General features: G+C 43.9%; 1 protein-coding gene across 4 annotated transcripts in view; it reads left to right on the top strand.

The window, feature by feature from the left end:
• The window catches only part of PDE2A (phosphodiesterase 2A), a 429,321-nt gene that overhangs the window by 386,464 nt on the left and 26,728 nt on the right, over positions 1-16,129 (top strand). For all 4 annotated transcript variants that reach the window (XM_075266333.1, XM_075266335.1, XM_075266334.1 and 1 more), the window contains 3 exons: positions 11,313-11,354; positions 13,123-13,191; positions 15,607-15,734. In XM_075266333.1, coding sequence (XP_075122434.1) covers positions 11,313-11,354; positions 13,123-13,191; positions 15,607-15,734 — 239 coding nt within the window. The remainder of the gene's footprint in view (positions 1-11,312; positions 11,355-13,122; positions 13,192-15,606; positions 15,735-16,129) is intronic.

Genomic DNA, 16,129 nt, shown 5'->3' with positions numbered 1-16,129 from the left:
ATAGTACTGCCACTGTATAGGAGAGTATATACTACTGCCACTGTATAGGAGAGTATATAGTACTGCCACTGTATAGGAGAGTATATACTACTGCCACTCTATAGGAGAGTATATAGTACTGCCGCTGTATAGGAGAGTATATAGTACTGCCGCTGTATAGGAGAGTATATAGTACTGCCACTGTATAGGAGAGTATATACTACCGCCACTCTATAGGAGAGTATATAGTACCGCCACTGTATAGGAGAGTATATAGTACCGCCACTGTATAGGAGAGTATATAGTACTGCCACTGTATAGGAGAGTATATACTACCGCCACTATATAGGAGAGTATATAGTACCGCCACTGTATAGGAGAGTATATAGTACCGCCACTGTATAGGAGAGTATATAGTACTTCCACTGTTTAGGAGAGTATATAGTACTGCCACTGTATAGGAGAGTATATAGTACTGCCACTGTATAGGAGAGTATATAGTACTGCCACTGTATAGGAGAGTATATACTACTGCCACTGTATAGGAGAGTATATAGTACTGCCACTGTATAGGAGAGTATATAGTACTACCACTGTATAGGAGAGTATATAGTACTGCCACTGTATAGGAGAGTATATAGTACTGCCACTGTATAGGAGAGTATATAGTACTGCCACTGTATAAGAGAGTATATACTACTGCCACTGTATAGGAGAGTATATACTACTGCCACTGTATAGGAGAGTATATACTACTGCCACTGTATAGGAGAGTATATAGTACTGCCACTGTATAGGAGAGTATATACTACTGCCACTCTATAGGAGAGTATATAGTACCGCCACTGTATAGGAGAGTATATAGTACCGCCACTGTATAGGAGAGTATATACTACCGCCACTCTATAGGAGAGTATATAGTACCGCCACTGTATAGGAGAGTATATAGTACTGCCACTGTATAGGAGAGTATATAGTACTGCCACTGTATAGGAGAGTATATAGTACTGCCACTGTATAGGAGAGTATATAGTACTGCCACTGTATAGGAGAGTATATAGTACTGCCACTGTATAGGAGAGTATATAGTACTGCCACTGTATAGGAGAGTATATAGTACTGCCACTGTATAGGAGAGTATATAGTACTGCCACTGCATAGGAGAGTATATACTACTGCCACTCTATAGGAGAGTATATAGTACTGCCACTGTATAGGAGAGTATATAGTACTGCCACTGTATAGGAGAGTATATAGTACTGCCACTGTATAGGAGAGTATATAGTACTGCCACTGTATAGGAGAGTATATAGTACTGCCACTCTATAGGAGAGTATATAGTACTGCCACTGTATAGGAGAGTATATAGTACTGCCACTGTATAGGAGAGTATATAGTACTGCCACTGTATAGGAGAGTATATAGTACTGCCACTCTATAGGAGAGTATATAGTACTGCCACTGTATAGGAGAGTATATAGTACTGCCACTGTATAGGAGAGTATATACTACTGCCACTGTATAGGAGAGTATATACTACTGCCACTGTATAGGAGAGTATATACTACTGCCACTGTATAGGAGAGTATATACTACTGCCACTGTATAGGAGAGTATATACTACTGCCACTGTATAGGAGAGTATATACTACTGCCACTGTATAGGAGAGTATATAGTACTGCCACTGTATAGGAGAGTATATAGTACTGCCACTGTATAGGAGAGTATATAGTACTGCCACTCTATAGGAGAGTATATAGTACTGCCACTGTATAGGAGAGTATATAGTACTGCCACTGTATAGGAGAGTATATACTACTGCCACTGTATAGGAGAGTATATAGTACTGCCACTGTATAGGAGAGTATATACTACTGCCACTGTATAGGAGAGTATATACTACTGCCACTGTATAGGAGAGTATATACTACTGCCACTGTATAGGAGAGTATATACTACTGCCACTGTATAGGAGAGTATATAGTACTGCCACTGTATAGGAGAGTATACACTACTGCCACTCTATAGGAGAGTATATAGTACTGCCACTGTATAGGAGAGTATATACTACCGCCACTCTATAGTAGAGTATATAGTACTGCCACTGTATAGGAGAGTATATAGTACTGCCACTGTATAGGAGAGTATATAGTACTTCCACTGTATAGGAGAGTATATAGTACTGCCACTGTATAGGAGAGTATATACTACTGCCACTGTATAGGAGAGTATATACTACCACCACTCTATAGTAGAGTATATAGTACTGCCACTGTATAGGAGAGTATATAGTACTGCCACTGTATAGGAGAGTATATAGTACTTCCACTGTATAGGAGAGTATATAGTACTGCCACTGTATAGGAGAGTATATAGTACTGCCACTGTATAGGAGAGTGTATAGTACTGCCACTGTATAGGAGAGTATATACTACTGCCACTGTATAGGAGAGTATATACTACTGCCACTGTATAGGAGAGTATATAGTACTGCCACTGTATAGGAGAGTATATACTACTGCCACTGCATAGGAGAGTATATAGTACTGCCATTGTATAGGAGAGTATATACTACTGCGACTCTATAGGAGAGTATATAGTACTGCCATTGTATAGGAGAGTATATAGTACTGCCACTGCATAGGAGAGTATATAGTACTGCCACTGTATAGGAGAGTATATAGTACCGCCACTCTATAGTAGAGTATATAGTACTGCCACTGTATAGGAGAGTATATAGTACTGCCACTGTATAGGAGAGTATATAGTACTTCCACTGTATAGGAGAGTATATAGTACTGCCACTGTATAGGAGAGTATATACTACTGCCACTGTATAGGAGAGTGTATAGTACTGCCACTGTATGGGAGAGTAAATAGTACTGCCACTGTATAGGAGAGTATATACTACTGCCACTGCATGGGAGAGTATATAGTACTGCCACTGCATAGGAGAGTATATACTACTGCCACTGCATGGGAGAGTATATAGTACTGCCACTGTATAGGAGAGTATATAGTACTGCCACTGTATAGGAGAGTATATAGTACTGCCACTCTATAGGAGAGTATATAGTACTGCCACTGTATAGGAGAGTATATAGTACTGCCACTGCATAGGAGAGTATATAGTTCTTCCACTGTATAGGAGAGTATATAGTACTGCCACTGTATAGGAGAGTATATACTACTGCCACTCTATACGAGAGTATATAGTACTTCCACTGTATAGGAGAGTATATACTACTGCCACTGCATAGGAGAGTATATAGTACTGCCACTGTATTGGAGAGTATATAGTACTGCCACTGTATACGAGAGTATATAGTACTGCCACTGTATAGGAGAGTATATAGTACTGCCACTGCATAGGAGAGTATATAGTACTGCCACTGTATAGGAGAGTATACACTACTGCCACTGTATAGGAGAGTATATAGTACTGCCACTGTATAGGAGAGTATATAGTACTGCCACTGCATAGGAGAGTATATAGTACTGCCACTGCATAGGAGAGTATATAGTACTGCCACTGCATAGGAGAGTATATAGTACTGCCACTGTATAGGAGAGTATATAGTACTGCCACTGCATAGGAGAGTATATAGTACTGCCACTGCATAGGAGAGTATATAGTACTGCCACTGTATAGGAGAGTATATACTACTGCCACTGTATAGGAGAGTATATAGTACTGCCACTGTATAAGAGAGTATATAGTACTGCCACTGTATAAGAGAGTATATAGTACTGCCACTGTATAAGAGAGTATATAGTACTGCCACTGTATAGGAGAGTATATAGTACTGCCACTGCGTAGGAGAGTATATACTACTGCCACTCTATAGGAGAGTATATAGTACCGCCACTGTATAGGAGAGTATATAGTACTGCCACTGCATAGGAGAGTATATAGTACTGCCACTGTATAAGAGAGTATATAGTACTGCCACTGTATAGGAGAGTATATAGTACTGCCACTGCATAGGAGAGTATATACTACTGCCACTCTATAGGAGAGTATATAGTACTTCCACTGTATAGGAGAGTATATAGTACTGCCACTGTATAGGAGAGTATATAGTACTGCCACTGCATAGGAGAGTGTATAGTACTGCCACTGTATAGGAGAGTATATACTACTGCCACTGTATAGGAGAGTATATACTACTGCCACTGTATAGGAGAGTATATAGTACTGCCACTGTATAGGAGAGTATATACTACTGCCACTCTATAGGAGAGTATATAGTACTGCCACTGTATAGGAGAGTATATAGTACTGCCACTGTATAGGAGAGTATATAGTACTGCCACTGTATAGGAGAGTATATAGTACTTCCACTGTATAGGAGAGTATATAGTACTGCCACTGTATAGGAGAGTATATACTACTGCCACTGTATAGGAGAGTGTATAGTACTGCCACTGTATGGGAGAGTAAATAGTACTGCCACTGTATAGGAGAGTATATACTACTGCCACTGCATGGGAGAGTATATAGTACTGCCACTGCATAGGAGAGTATATACTACTGCCACTGCATGGGAGAGTATATAGTACTGCCACTGTATAGGAGAGTATATAGTACTGCCACTGTATAGGAGAGTATATAGTACTGCCACTCTATAGGAGAGTATATAGTACTGCCACTGTATAGGAGAGTATATAGTACTGCCACTGCATAGGAGAGTATATAGTTCTTCCACTGTATAGGAGAGTATATACTACTGCCACTCTATAGGAGAGTATATAGTACTTCCACTGTATAGGAGAGTATATACTACTGCCACTGCATAGGAGAGTATATAGTACTGCCACTGTATAGGAGAGTATATAGTACTGCCACTGTATACGAGAGTGTCACGGGATGGTTAGAGTCCGGCAATAGGCAATGTGTAATATATATTTCATGTGGAATGTATTCTCTAACCTGTTGTAAATATCAGTGTGTAGTTGGCTGATTCGGGTCTAGTGTGTTAGCACATTGTATGCAAATACCTCTAACTAGTGAGGACCAGTGAGGACAATGGGTGGAGATAATCTGATCAGTGTCTCCAAGAAGATGTTGGATGGTGCATTGTCCATAGTAGACAGGGAGTCTGCTCTCCTTGGTATAGGTGAGGGGGGAAGGATCTGTGACTCAGCCCTTCCCACCCACAGATATAGGTGTAACAGTTTTAGTATATAGTTGTAGCTGCAGTTAGTATGTGTTAGCCGGCCTGTGCACAGCTCTGCAGAGAGCCAGGATATAGTTACAGGACCAAGGAACCAAAGTTATCATTGGATTGTGACTTCTGTGGACTTATTGTTATTACGGTTGATGTGACCGCTGCCGGCTACTAACTTTGTGGATTACAATAAATTGCTGTTGTCTCCCGACCTCTTGCGTCCGTGTTGATTCAAAAGACCATCCGGAGGAAGACGTATACCTTTGTTCCGTGACAACTGGTGGCAGCGGTGGGACCAACAGCGGACAGCGAGATGGACTACAGCAGCCCAGCGATTAATGGAGCCACAACCTCAGAATACAGGAACTGGACTATGGCAAGTCTACAAGTAAGGGCCCGGGAACTAAACCTGAGTTACCAGGGAAGAACGAAAGATCAACTGATCGAGGCACTGGAGGAGATGACCCTGCAAAGCGACCATGAGGAGGGCTGCCCCCAGGAGACAGTAGAGATACAGGAGTGGCAGGTACAGACCCAAAAGAGCAGATGGGTTGTTTTGTATGAGGAGGAATTGGCAGTGCTGGGGCTAGGAGCAACTGCAGAGCAAAGGAGTAGAGCATTACAGAGGGCTCAGGAAACGGAGAAGGAGGAACAGAGAATGGCGCATGAAAAGGAAAGAATGGCGCATGAAAGACGAATGGCTGAGATAACTACGAGGAATTATAATCAAACGCCGACCCCCAGCCCAACAGTGAGAGAACCACCATATGTCTCCCATAAACACTTCAAGACCTTTGATGAAGCGGCTGGGGATGTTGATGGATATTTTCAGGACTTCGAACACCAGTGCCACCTGATGGAAGTCCCAGAGAAGGATTGGGTCCGGTATCTGGTGGGGCACCTACGAGATGGGGCTGCGGAAGCTCTCAGAGCCATGGACCCTAGTGATCAGCGGGACTATGAGGCCATTAAAAGAGCGGTGCAGAAGTATTATGCAGTCACTCCAGAGACCTACCGAGTTCAGTTCCGCTCTTTGTCTTACAATGGGGGAAGCTCCTTCCACATGTTCGCCCACAAGTTGAAGCAAGCATGCAAGCGCTGGCTAGAAGGAGAGGAGGCTGTCACAGTCGATAAGATCCTCCAAGTCATACTTAAGGAACAGTTCTTTTCCCAGTGCCCCGCTGAGATCCGTGAGTGGGTGCTGGAACGGAACCCAGCCACAGTTGAGCAAGCTGCTTCTCTTGCAGATGAGGGCCTGACCATCAAGCCGCAGTGGAAGAGGTTGTTTGCAGAGGAGCGGAAAACTACCACAGTCCGCCAGACACCCTTCAGCCAGCCACCCACCTTTCGTGTCCGGCCTCAGGATTACAATTCCCCCTCTACCCCTGCCCCAGCCCATCGGCCTCCAGCTATGAACAACCCTGTCCCTAGACAACGACCCACTGGAAGAATGCTAGAGCGCAGATGTTTTGGGTGCGGGCGGCCTGGACATTTGCAAGCTAGTTGCCCTGCTAACATGGGGGCACGGGCCACCGTGGCATCCCGGCCTATTCACTACCTGGGAACCACCCCTAGGACAGAAAGTTTGGCCCCATTTCCAGATGACTCCATGAATGACCCATCTGTTCCACCTCCAGGGGTCTATGGGATTCAGCCTTCCGCCACACATCCCGCAAACCTTCAGAGGAAGCACTTGCAGGAGGTCCTACTGGATGGCCGAACAGTTGTTGGATTCCGGGACTCGGGAGCTTTCCTAACGGTAGCGGACCCCCGAGTTGTGCGACCCGAGGCCCTAGAGGAGGGCCCTGGCATTTCTATCAAGTTGGCAGGGGGTACTCAAAGACGTATTCCTAAAGCTACCGTGGAACTCGACTATGGTTATGGACCAAAACGATGCACAATTGGTGTGATGAGCGGGCTGCCGGCCGATGTTCTGTTAGGCAACGATGTTGGAAATCTACAGTGCCACTTTGTGGGAGCAGTGACCAGAAGCCAAGCTCAGAGAGACGCCAACATGGATCGACCGGATTTTCTGCCAGATGCCTGCCCTTCAACCCTACAACTTTACCATTCAGTACCGCCGAGGGAACCAACACCAGAACGCAGATGGGTTATCCCGGCAGGAGGACATATGAGCTATAGAGACTGATGTGCATTCCCCAATTTACCTGTGTAGGCCAATTGTGTCATGCACATGTTTTGAGAGGGGGAGGGGTTGTCACGGGATGGTTAGAGTCCGGCAATAGGCAATGTGTAATATATATTTCATGTGGAATGTATTCTCTAACCTGTTGTAAATATCAGTGTGTAGTTGGCTGATTCGGGTCTAGTGTGTTAGCACATTGTATGCAAATACCTCTAACTAGTGAGGACCAGTGAGGACAATGGGTGGAGATAATCTGATCAGTGTCTCCAAGAAGATGTTGGATGGTGCATTGTCCATAGTAGACAGGGAGTCTGCTCTCCTTGGTATAGGTGAGGGGGGAAGGATCTGTGACTCAGCCCTTCCCACCCACAGATATAGGTGTAACAGTTTTAGTATATAGTTGTAGCTGGAGTTAGTATGTGTTAGCCGGCCTGTGCACAGCTCTGTAGAGAGCCAGGATATAGTTACAGGACCAAGGAACCAAAGTTATCATTGGATTGTGACTTCTGTGGACTTATTGTTATTACGGTTGATGTGACCGCTGCCGGCTACTAACTTTGTGGATTACAATAAATTGCTGTTGTCTCCCGACCTCTTGCGTCCGTGTTGATTCAAAAGACCATCCGGAGGAAGACGTATACCTTTGTTCCGTGACAGAGAGTATATAGTACTGCCACTGTATAGGAGAGTATATAGTACTGCCACTGCATAGGAGAGTATATAGTACTGTCACTGTATAGGAGAGTATACACTACTGCCACTGTATAGGAGAGTATATAGTACTGCCACTGCATAGGAGAGTATATAGTACTGCCACTGTATAGGAGAGTATATAGTACTGCCACTGTATAGGAGAGTATATAGTACTGCCACTGTATACGAGAGTATATAGTACTGCCACTGTATAGGAGAGTATATACTACTGCCACTGCATAGGAGAGTATATAGTACTGCCACTGCATAGGAGAGTATATACTACTGCCACTCTATAGGAGAGTATATAGTACTGCCACTGTATAGGAGAGTATATAGTACTGCCACTGTATAGGAGAGTATATAGTACTGCCACTGTATAGGAGAGTATATAGTACTGCCACTGTATAGGAGAGTATATAGTACTGCCACTCTATAGGAGAGTATATAGTACTGCCACTCTATAGGAGAGTATATAGTACTGCCACTGTATAGGAGAGTATATAGTACTGCCACTACATAGGAGAGTATATAGTACTGCCACTGCATAGGAGAGTATATAGTACTGCCACTGTATAGGAGAGTATATACTACTGCCACTGTATAGGAGAGTATATAGTACTGCCACTGTATAAGAGAGTATATAGTACTGCCACTGTATAAGAGAGTATATAGTACTGCCACTGTATAGGAGAGTATATACTACTACCACTGTATAGGAGAGTATATACTACTGCCACTGTATAGGAGAGTATATAGTACTGCCACTGCGTAGGAGAGTATATACTACTGCCACTCTATAGGAGAGTATATAGTACCGACCACTGTATAGGAGAGTATATAGTACTGCCACTGCATAGGAGAGTATATAGTACTGCCACTGTATAAGAGAGTATATAGTACTGCCACTGTATAAGAGAAGTATATAGTACTGCCACTGTATAAGAGAGTATATAGTACTGCCACTGTATAGGAGAGTATATACTACTGCCACTGTATAGGAGAGTATACAGTACTGCCACTGCATAGGAGAGTATATACTACTGCCACTGTATAGGAGAGTATATAGTACTGCCACTGTATAGGAGAGTATATACTACTGCCACTGTATAGGAGAGTATATAGTACTGCCACTGCATAGGAGAGTATATACTACTGCCACTGTATAGGAGAGTATATACTACTGCCACTGTATAAGAGAGTATATAGTACTGCCACTGCATAGGAGAGTATATAGTACTGCCACTGCGTAGGAGAGTATATACTACTGCCACTCTATAGGAGAGTATATAGTACCGCCACTGTATAAGAGAGTATATAGTACTGCCACTGTATAAGAGAGTATATAGTACTGCCACTGTATAAGAGAGTATATACTACTGCCACTGTATAGGAGAGTATATAGTACTGCCACTGCATAGGAGAGTATATATACTACTGCCACTGTATAGGAGAGTATATAGTACTGCCACTCTATAGGAGAGTATATACTACTGCCACTGTATAGGAGAGTATATAGTACTGCCACTGTATAGGAGAGTATATAGTACTGCCACTGTATAAGAGAGTATATAGTACTGCCACTGTATAAGAGAGTATATAGTACTGCCACTGTATAAGAGAGTATATAGTACTGCCACTGCATAGGAGAGTATATAGTACTGCCACTGCGTAGGAGAGTATATACTACTGCCACTCTATAGGAGAGTATATAGTACCGCCACTGTATAAGAGAGTATATAGTACTGCCACTGTATAAGAGAGTATATAGTACTGCCACTGTATAAGAGAGTATATAGTACTGCCACTGTATAAGAGAGTATATAGTACTGCCACTGTATAGGAGAGTATATACTACTGCCACTCTATAGGAGAGTATATAGTACTTCCACTGCATAGGAGAGTATATAGTACTGCCACTGTATAGGAGAGTATATAGTATTGCCACTGTATAGGAGAGTATATAGTACTGCCACCGTATAGGAGAGTATATAGTACTGCCACCGTATAGAAGAGTATATAGTACTGCCACTCTATAGGAGAGTATATACTACTGCCACTCTATAGGAGAGTATATAGTACTGCCACTCTATAGGAGAGTATATAGTACTGCCACTGGAACTACAAGTCCCATCATGTCCAGATCACATCAAAGAGAAGGTAAAGAAGATATATAGAAAGTTCTATACTGGGAAGACACAAAGGAAGGAAAAGACCCTGCACAGCCGCAGGCACCGAGTCACTGGCCGAGGGAAGACTGCAGAATACTGGAGAGATCAGAGTACAGACCCCTACCCCATACAGTATATACACCTCACAGACTGCGGAGACAGGCGCCTATAACCCGCACCAGCAGCTAGAGACAAGCTGTACCCCATCAGACACAATCTCAGATATAACCTGTGAAATGCGTCACATGACTATATCAGAAAGCCAAAACTAGCAAATCTGTAGCCAAAATAAGATAAGATAAGATAATCCTTTAATAGTTCCACAATGGGAAATTTCAGTGATACAGTATCATAGATGGTACAGTAGTATATAACAGGAGAGAAACACATACAAGCTCATGGAACGTTTTTTTGCAGAGGTGGGGGACATATGCAGCTATCATGATGACATGTGGTAGTTCTTGGTAGGTAGTGAGATCCAAATGTCCTTCATCACAAGCCTTCCTCCTCCTCCTCTTCCTCCTCCTCTTCCTTTCTTCTTACCACTGTGTTCTTCTGCCCAGAGAGGTCTGAAGCCATCCAGGTATACATGGTGCTGTTCTCTTCCCAAGCTTCCATAACTCCTGGGGTAGGTGGGTGATGGTTCCCAGGTTGTAACAGAGTCCCACGTGTCCACAGTAATAGAAAGAAATACCAGTCAGCTGTAGCATCTTCACACATCAGCAATAGACTCCAGAAATCATCTCCTTGAAAGAAGAAGTCCACACTTCCATGAAGGTTTCTCCTCCATGCCACATGGTGTCCATGCTGTCCTTAGTTCCTGGGGGGATGGTAACAGGCACAAGTGCACACAGGAAAAACTCCAGCTGAATCAGGTCTTGAGTCTTGTCCATGCTTAACAATAGAAACATAAGGGAAAAAAATACTCCACAGGGTCTTCCATTCAATTTATAGTTGCTAATTCATAGTGCTAGATTACCTGAGTAGAGGATTCTTGAAGATACAGAGAAAAAGAGTGAAAAGGAAAGATAAAGGTTGGAGCTCTGTATGGAGGCAGCCACTCAATGCCGCGCCATCTTGGAATCTATGTAACAAATGTAACAAATATCAACAGACAGCAACATAAAGGGTTAATTCTCTCATCTTTTCAGGTTGTCGGAGATAAAGTGTTAGAAGAGGAAATCAGCTTCCCGGTAAGGAACGACAAATCCCTGTACAGATGTAGCAGAGCTAAGTCAGCGGTTGTAATATCACTGTGTACTGTCTATAGTGTTACATAGGACTGCCGGTGACATCTACTACAGTCATGGCCAAAAGTTTTGAGAATGCCACAAATCTTCTCTTGTCACATGATCTGCTCCCTCTGGTTTCTGTGTGTTTGTCAGATGTTTTTATCACATACAGAAATAGAATTGCAATCATATTCTGAGTAATAAAAGCTTATAGTGACAGTTAGAAGGAGTTACTGCAGAGTTGCAATATTTGCAGTGTTGCCCCTTCTTCTTCTTCAGGACTCTGCAATTCTCCCTGGCATGCTCTCAATCACCTTCTGGACCAAATCCTGACTGATAGCCGTCCATTCTTGCACAATCAATGCTTGCATTTTGTCAGAATTTGTAGGTTTTTGTTTGTCCACCCGTCTCTTGATGATTGACCACAAGTTCTCAATGGGATTAAGATCTGGGGAGTTTCCAGGCCATGGACCCAAAATCTCTCTGTTTTGTTCCCTGAGCCATTTAGTTCTCCCCTTTGCTTTATGGCAAGGTGCTCCATCATGCTGGAAAAGGCATTGCTGATGGCCAAACTGCTCTTGGACGGTTGGGAGAAGTTGATCTTGGAGGACATTCTGGTCCCATTCTTTATTCATGGCTGTGTTTTTAGTCGAGACTGTGAGAGAGCCGATTCCCTTGGCTGAGAAGCAACCCCACACATGAATGGTTTCAGGATGCTTTACAGTTGGCATGAGACAAGACTGGTGGTAGCGCTCACCTTGTCTTCTCCCAATAAGCTGTTTACCAGATGTCCCAAACAATCGAAAAGGGGATTCATCAGAGACAATGACTTTACCCCAGTCCTCAGCAGTCACTCCCTGTACCTTTTGCAGAATATCAGTCTGTCCCTGATGTTTTTTCTGGAGAGAAGTGGCTTCTTTGCTGCCCTCCTTGAGACCAGGCCTTGCTCCAAGAGTCTCCGCCATACAGTGCGTGCAGATGCCCTCACACTTGCCTGCTGCCATTCCTGAGCAAGCTCTGCACTGCTGGTAGCCCGATCCCGCAGCTGAAACACTTTTAAGAGACGGTCCTGGCACTTGCTGGTCTTTCTTGGGCGCCCTGGAGCCTTTTTGCCAACAATGGAACCTCTCTCCTTGAAGTTCTTAATGATGCGATAGATTGTTGACTGAGGTGCAATCTTTCTAGCTGCGATACTCTTCCCTGTTAGGCCATTTTTGTGCAGTGCAATGATGACTGCACGTGTTTCTTTAGAGATAACCATGGTTAACAGAAGAGAAACAATGATGCCAAGCACCAGCCTCCTTTTACAGTGTCCAGTGGTGTCATTCTTACTTAATCATGACAGATTGATCTCCAGCCCTGTCCTCATCAACACCCACACCTGCGTTACTGGAGCAATCACTGAAACGATGTTAGCTGGTCCTTTTAAGGCAGGGCTGCAATGATGTTGAAATGTGTTTTGGGGGATAAAGTTCATTTTCTAGGCAAATATTGACTTTGCAAGTAATTGCTGTTAAGCTGATCACTCTGTATAACATTCTGGAGTATATGCAAATTGTCATTAGGAAAACGGAAGCAGTAGACTTTGTAACAATTACTATTTGTATCATTCTCAAAACTTTTGGCCATGACTGTATATTACTTGTACTCAGAGAGTTATCACTGTGTTATCTGTGGTGTTACATAGGACTGCCGGTGTAACTTATACTAGTCCTTTGTTTCTTCACAGCTGACTTTCGGACATTTGGGTCAGGTTGTGGATAAGAAGAAATCCATCACGCTCCAGGATATCAGTTCGGTAAGTTGGGATATACATTGGTGTAATATTCAGCGTCCCTTCGCTGCTTATAATCTACGATACATTCGCTCCTCCTCTGATATCGTCTTGATGGCGTCTCGGCGACTTCTGTGTAACTTGTTTCCTGGCGCCTCATAGACTTGACCAGACCTCCATATGACTTGTAGATTGTTGCAGTGTATGAACAGGTTCTGGTTCTCGCCCTACATAGAATGCTGATACAAATGTTACAATATGAAGTTATTTCCTGGCTCCGCCCATTACGTACATTGTAAAAATTGCTCAAGAGCAAATAAAAAATTTTGCACCGTATTTCCTCCCAGCGCTCGCCTTCAGTCCGACATCCCAGTAATGCTCTGGTATATTTATAAGCCGCTGTTCAACTTTGTAAAAATTTCTCACCGCCTCTGCCGCCGCCGCCGTGCGCTGATACACCCCTGACCCTCAGTTTCTATAACATTTCGCAGCAGATGACGGACCGCGCTGTAACTTAATATTTCCATCAACTTCCGATCCACGTTCCAGTAAATTGACACTTTGAAATGAGTGAAGTTAAAGGAGACGCTGATACCGGGCGTTTAATAGCTTCCTATCGAAGACTCCAACCGAGAATGATGTGACCCCCGGCAAAGCTGCGAGCGGTGAGATAAGGAGCGCCGGGGGAGGGGAGACGTCGCAGAGCGAAAGCCACAAGGATCATAAAGAGAATTCTATATATAAAGAGCATATCAGTAAGAAGGAATAGAATAACCCGCTGCCGACATGTTATATACCAGGCAGGATGACATCAGCAGCTGTACTACACCGACTCACCAGGGGGTGGCGCAATATAGACGGATGATGGCGTGTAACAGCGAGTAAATAAAGATAATGTATGGCAAATATTTCATAGGAAAAATATTATACAAATAAGGTGAATACAGGGGCTTGTAAAAGTCTTCACACCCCGCGAACTTTATCACATTTTGTCACAACTGAAAATGTATGTGTACTGTACTGAGATGTTCAGTGATAAGAACACAAAATATAAGATTCCTCCAGTATGATGCTGCCCCCTATGTGTCACGGGGGGTTCAGGGGGATGGGCAGGGGGTTACTTTGCATTCAGGCTAGGGGTAGGGAACGTACGGCTCTCCAGCTGTTGCAAAACTACATCTCCCAGCATGCATACTGGCTCTGCTGACCTTGGAACTCCCATGGAAGTGAGTGGAGCATGCTGGGAGTTGTAGTTTCACAGCAGCAGCTCCCCCTGATTTAGGCCATAGTGTTCCCCTTTGGTCTCCTCCACCTTCTCCCACATGTTTGCGGTGTCCCCCTATATGTCTTGTGGCCATAACCTGCAGACGCCCCTTCTTATGTCTTTCTTACAATGGTTTCCTTCTGGCCGCTCTCCCATATAGATTGTCAGATTTGTGGGGTGCGCAGTGACCTCTAGTTGTCCTATGGGCAGATTCTCCTGTACCTGAGGATTTCGGCGGCTCCTCCCCACTGACCATGGGCCTCTTGGTGGCTTCTCTGACCAGCGTTTCCCTTCTCAGTGATCTGTCAGTTAAGGTGGACGGTCATGTCTTGTAGGTTTGTAGTTGTAGATACTTTCTCCATGTTTGGATGATGGATTGTACAGGGCTCCTTCACATGCTCAAAGCTTGGGATGTTCTTATACCCTGACCCTGCTTTACACTTCTCTGAGCTGTCTGGTGAGTTCCTTGGTCTACATGATGCTGTTTGTTCACTAGTGTCTTCTAACAAACAAGGCCTTCACAGAACAGGTATATATATATATATATATATATATATATATATATATATACTGAGACTACATTACACAGCAGGACTCTGTTAACCCATTAAGTGACTTCTGGAGACGATTGTGCGTCCTGGATTTTATATAGAGGGATCAGAGTACAGGGGGCTGAAGACTTTTGCACCTCCACATTTCAGATTTTTACCTTGTATCGTTTTCCTTCCACTTTACAATTATCTGCTCCTTTGTGTCAGGGTTTGCAGACTTGTGCAAGGCTCTGTAGCTCCTGTTACACTGTTTCTTATAGATCCGTTGTCAGCACTATGTAATCTATGGCCTCGCTGATGAGTCTGTGGCCTCGTTAGATCACATTTTCTAATGACCTCATTAATTAGTTGGATTCTGCAGCTAATTGCCTCCAGCTGTGTCAGCTTTCGGATGTGATAATTAGCGGCTGATATTGTCTCTCTGAGATTAGTCCGGAGCTGTCACTCTCACCCGGAAGCTTCTCTCATCACCAGTCCTATCCTGGACTCGCTTTTATCTTCTGTCTCCTCCCACTTGTCATTGTCTTGCACTGATGGGACGTTTCGGCAGTTTTACAAGTCTCAGACATGTTACTGTTATTTGGTTTCAGATTTTTGGATAACTTTTGGTTCCTTTTCTTCCAGGAGGAGCACAAGCAGCTGAACAACATGTTGGGCTTCGAGGTTCGTTCCATGCTCTGCGTCCCAGTGATCAGCCGGGCAACGTCGCAGGTGGTGGCCTTGGCCTGTGCATTCAACAAACAAGGGGGGAAGTAAGTAAAACGAGGCGCGACTTGTGCGACGGCCATTGTTAATACCAGTATCGGGGTCACAGAGGTCTGGCAGGTTCATGTAAGGCAAGTGGTTGACCAAGAAGCTGAGCAGGACAAGAGACAACCAAGAAGCTTCTGTGAAACTACAGCTCCGAGCAGGCTCATATTGGGAGGGGTAGTGGTGCCCCTTATAGACCACTGGTCTAGGACAATGTATTAATAGGTACCAAAGCAAGGCCCATCATAGTGCTGCATGCCAGCAAGATGCTCCAAACCCAAGTACAAGAAGATCAGGGCCCCCTAATTCTAGCACCGAAGTATTAGACACAACATACCGAGGATCCAAACCTCTGGACACCGGCTAATGGATACCAGGGACTACTGGATGTCAAGGA

The sequence above is a fragment of the Leptodactylus fuscus genome, chromosome 2, assembly GCF_031893055.1.
Source record: "Leptodactylus fuscus isolate aLepFus1 chromosome 2, aLepFus1.hap2, whole genome shotgun sequence".
Lineage (NCBI taxonomy): Eukaryota > Metazoa > Chordata > Amphibia > Anura > Leptodactylidae > Leptodactylus > Leptodactylus fuscus.
Note: the sequence above shows the minus strand (reverse complement) of the source record. Positions and strands in the feature narration are given on the sequence as shown.